Source organism: Austrofundulus limnaeus, unplaced genomic scaffold, assembly GCF_001266775.1.
Source record: "Austrofundulus limnaeus strain Quisiro unplaced genomic scaffold, Austrofundulus_limnaeus-1.0 Scaffold566, whole genome shotgun sequence".
Classification (NCBI taxonomy): Eukaryota; Metazoa; Chordata; class Actinopteri; order Cyprinodontiformes; family Rivulidae; genus Austrofundulus; species Austrofundulus limnaeus.
In genome coordinates, this window is record NW_013952968.1 from 268,112 (window position 1) to 271,706 (window position 3,595).

The 3,595-nt window shown below is 38.1% G+C and overlaps 1 protein-coding gene across 1 annotated transcript in view; it reads right to left on the minus strand.

Annotated features, from left to right (window-relative positions):
- Positions 1-3,036, minus strand: part of ncoa4 (nuclear receptor coactivator 4) — a gene marked incomplete at its 5' end in the record, with an annotated part of 6,125 nt that extends 3,089 nt beyond the window's left edge. The window contains 1 exon segment of the mRNA XM_014026541.1: positions 2,887-3,036. Within this exon segment, the coding sequence (XP_013881995.1) occupies positions 2,887-2,930 (44 nt within the window).
- Positions 3,037-3,595: the final 559 nt, after the last annotated feature.

Genomic DNA, 3,595 nt, shown 5'->3' on the forward strand with positions numbered 1-3,595 from the left:
AACACAACTAAATCCATTTCTATCAACACAACTAAATCCATTTCTATCAACACAACTAAATCCATTTCTATCAACACAACTAAATCCATTTCTATTAACACACACACACTAAATGAAGCCATCAGAACCATGTGATGGAGCTCAGGTGTGTCTGGTCAACATTTAAAGCAGTCATTTAACAGGTTTGATTTAACACACCTGGTTTGAATTAACGAGTCATTAATCTGAAGACCTGCTGAGGAGCAGGAACCAGTAAAACCTGTAGGACTGGTGAGGACCAGGACCAGAGTTAACTCAGGAACCTGTGAACGTTCAGGGAGTGACAGCAGCTGTTATCAGCTGTAAACAGTGAGTCAGCAGCCTGTGATAAACCAGACACTTAATGTCAGGTCAACACAACTTTAACACAACTTTAACAACAAACAAACTGAAACTGTGGCAGAAACTCACATCATTGTGGTTGAAGTATCCAAATATTAATACACAAGTTGTTTTTATACATATATAACTGCTGTTTGTCAAATATAGCCAATAAAAATGTTATAAGTGCATTTAAACCTTTAATTCCTGTAAATCCTCAGTGGGGTCTGAAGCCCAGCTTGTTGTGGATCAGACCTGGTCCTGGTGGTCCACAGTCCTGCAGGTTTTACCTGTTCCTCTGCTCCAACACACCTGATGTGAACAGGTGATCAGTCTGCTGCAGTACGGACCAACACCGAGAAATAAACTGAATTATATGAACCAATAAATAAATATTTTAAAAAAATTCAACAATTACATTAAAAACAGAAAACTTGTTTTATATTATAGTTGACTTTCATTTTTTCCAGGTTTAGTTCCAATAAATTAATCTATATATCTGAACGGTTTAAATTTACCATTTCTAATATATATTATTTGTTTTTCCTTGTACATGCATTTGAGAGTCTTAAATGTTTTAATTCTTATTAATCCCCCCCCCAGTCTTTATTTCTAAGTGTTGCCTCAGTTCAGATAAAAGTTTAGTTTAAAACATCACCTGTACTTTTATTTTAATTAAACTTTAAACTAAACTGCAGCAACACAAACATGAACACAGAAACAAAGACTTGTTGGACAAAATTATAAAAATAAACTAAGTTTAAACATTCAAGAGACACAAGTGCATGTACAAGTAAAACTTCATAAAATCTATATTAAAACATTAAAATTTAAATTATGTGTTAAAATATACGACTTCTTGGAACTAAGCTGAAAAATAAAAATGAAGCTGAATTAAATTAAAACATGAGGTAAAGTTCTCCTTTAGTTTATTTGGTGCATTTTAAATGTATTTAAAGTTTAATTTATTTCTGTTTTTATTTCTAATGATGTCAGTGTTGGTTCTCCACACTGCAGAACATGAAGAGGTGGTTCAGGGACTGGATCAGGAAACACGTGCAGGGCTGTGGCCCCCCAGGACCAGGGTGGACCACCCTGCTGTAGATAAACCTTAAAGTGTCTGTGACATCATCTGATGTTAGAAACATGAAGGTATGTTTGGAAAGAAAACATTAGAAAATAAATGTCACATTTCTCAGATATTTGCAGGTGAAACAGGAAGTGATGTCACAGGAACATCTGAACAGGAATATTAAATAAATAAATTAATAAATGTTACTAATTATTCTAATGTTTGACACAAATTACAGTCGACCTACTTACAGTGTTCACATTGTAAAGACTGAATTAAGACTTTAAGACCCACAGGACCCTGTAAACAGCCTGACCCCCACACAGTTTAAAGACCACCTGTCAGACCTGCTCACCCTGCAGACAGGAACCAGAACCGGGTGCATTAAACCCACACAGGTGTGAAACACTGAACCTGTGCAGGTAAACTACAGGTGTGTCAGAGTCAGGACACCATGTTCCCTCTGCAACAAGTTTATAAACTTTAAATGTTACAAACAAGATTAAATTAAATATTAGTGATGAAAAAGATCAACTTTACATTAATTTATAGACTGAATTAAACATTTTACTGCAACTAAAGTTTTATCACTTCACTGTTTTTATTTCCACCCTGATTATAAACAGATGTTTTCAGTCACTTTACTAAATAAAACAAGTTCTCGCGATAACATGTTCTTCATTACCACAGACCCGAGTTCTCGCGATACTTCAGCATCTGTGTCCGCCATGACAGTCAGCAGCACGGCACGTATACAACAGAGCGGGGGGAGGGGAGGGGCACTGACAGAACAGCAGTTCAGAGCGGGGGGGGGGGGGGTGCTGGGACAGGACAACAGCCCAGTCAGAGTCACCATTAACAACCAGTGGTCCCATAAAAACCACCGTTTATGACCAGTTTAACAACAACACACGGTGACCTGCAGCAGCCCGGTTCTGTTTGTGACAGAACACAAACAGAACCGGTTCTGTTTGTGACAGAACACAAACAGAACCGGTTCTGTGTGTTCCGGTCACCTGCAGCAGGACCAGGTGTTTCCTCTGCACACAGAAACACCGCACTTTAAATAGAGTTAAAGTTAAATTAAATACAGTTCAGTTAAATGTAAACTTCTGCCTTTTGTTCAGAGTTTATTCAACTGAAGAACTTGTTTAATTTAAAGTTTAGTTTCACTTATTGACATGTTTGAAGTTTGAACCGTTTAACCTCATCAGATTTAACACGTTAGCATGTGCAGTGCCGGGCAGACACACACAATGACACACAGCGACACACAAACTACTGATAGTGACAAAACTTTACAATACACACAAACACAACACCGTGTCTCTTGTTGAGGACACACAAACATGAATTTAATCTAAACCAGAAGTCCTGAACTGAACAACTACACGATCATAAGCTAACAGGCTAACATGCTAACAGGCTAACAGCCGGAGCTGGGCTCCACTCACCGGGTAGCTGTGCTGCTGCTGCTCGGTCTGCTCCTGGAAGTCATGAAGAACTGGACTGGGACCGACTGGATGACGACAACTGTCCGATGGAGACCACCTGTTCACGGCCACAACCTTGGACCACTGCTCGGAGAAAATGAACGACCACCTCTAAATTTATAGCAGTGAAATCTCGCGATAACTGCAGGAAGTCCCGTTGTGTTGGAGAGACTCCGCCCCCTGCTGGCAGGTGGAACAACTACAATTAAACAATAAACACAGGTATTTATCACACATTATTTCATGTGCACGTGTAGATACAACAATATATTTATTAAATCTTATATCAGGTCTGCTAATGACTGAGAAAGATTCATATGTAACATGAAATATAAAAATAATAAGGCTATTTTACAGTACAGCTAATAAATAATTCAATCAATCAATCGATCAATCAATCGATCAATCAATCAATCAATCAATCAATCAATCAATCAATCAATCAATCATACAGTAAATATGAATCATCTGGACTTCATGTGTTCAGATAACAACCTGACTGGACTGATTCAGACTGACTCTGAAGCAGAAGTGTGTACTTCCTGTTTGTGTTGTGTACTTCCTGTTTGTGTTGTGTACTTCCTGTTTGTGTTGTGTACTTCCTGTTTGTGTTTGTGTTGTATGATTTGTGTTTGTGTTTGTGTTGTGTACTTCCTGTTTGTGTTTGTGT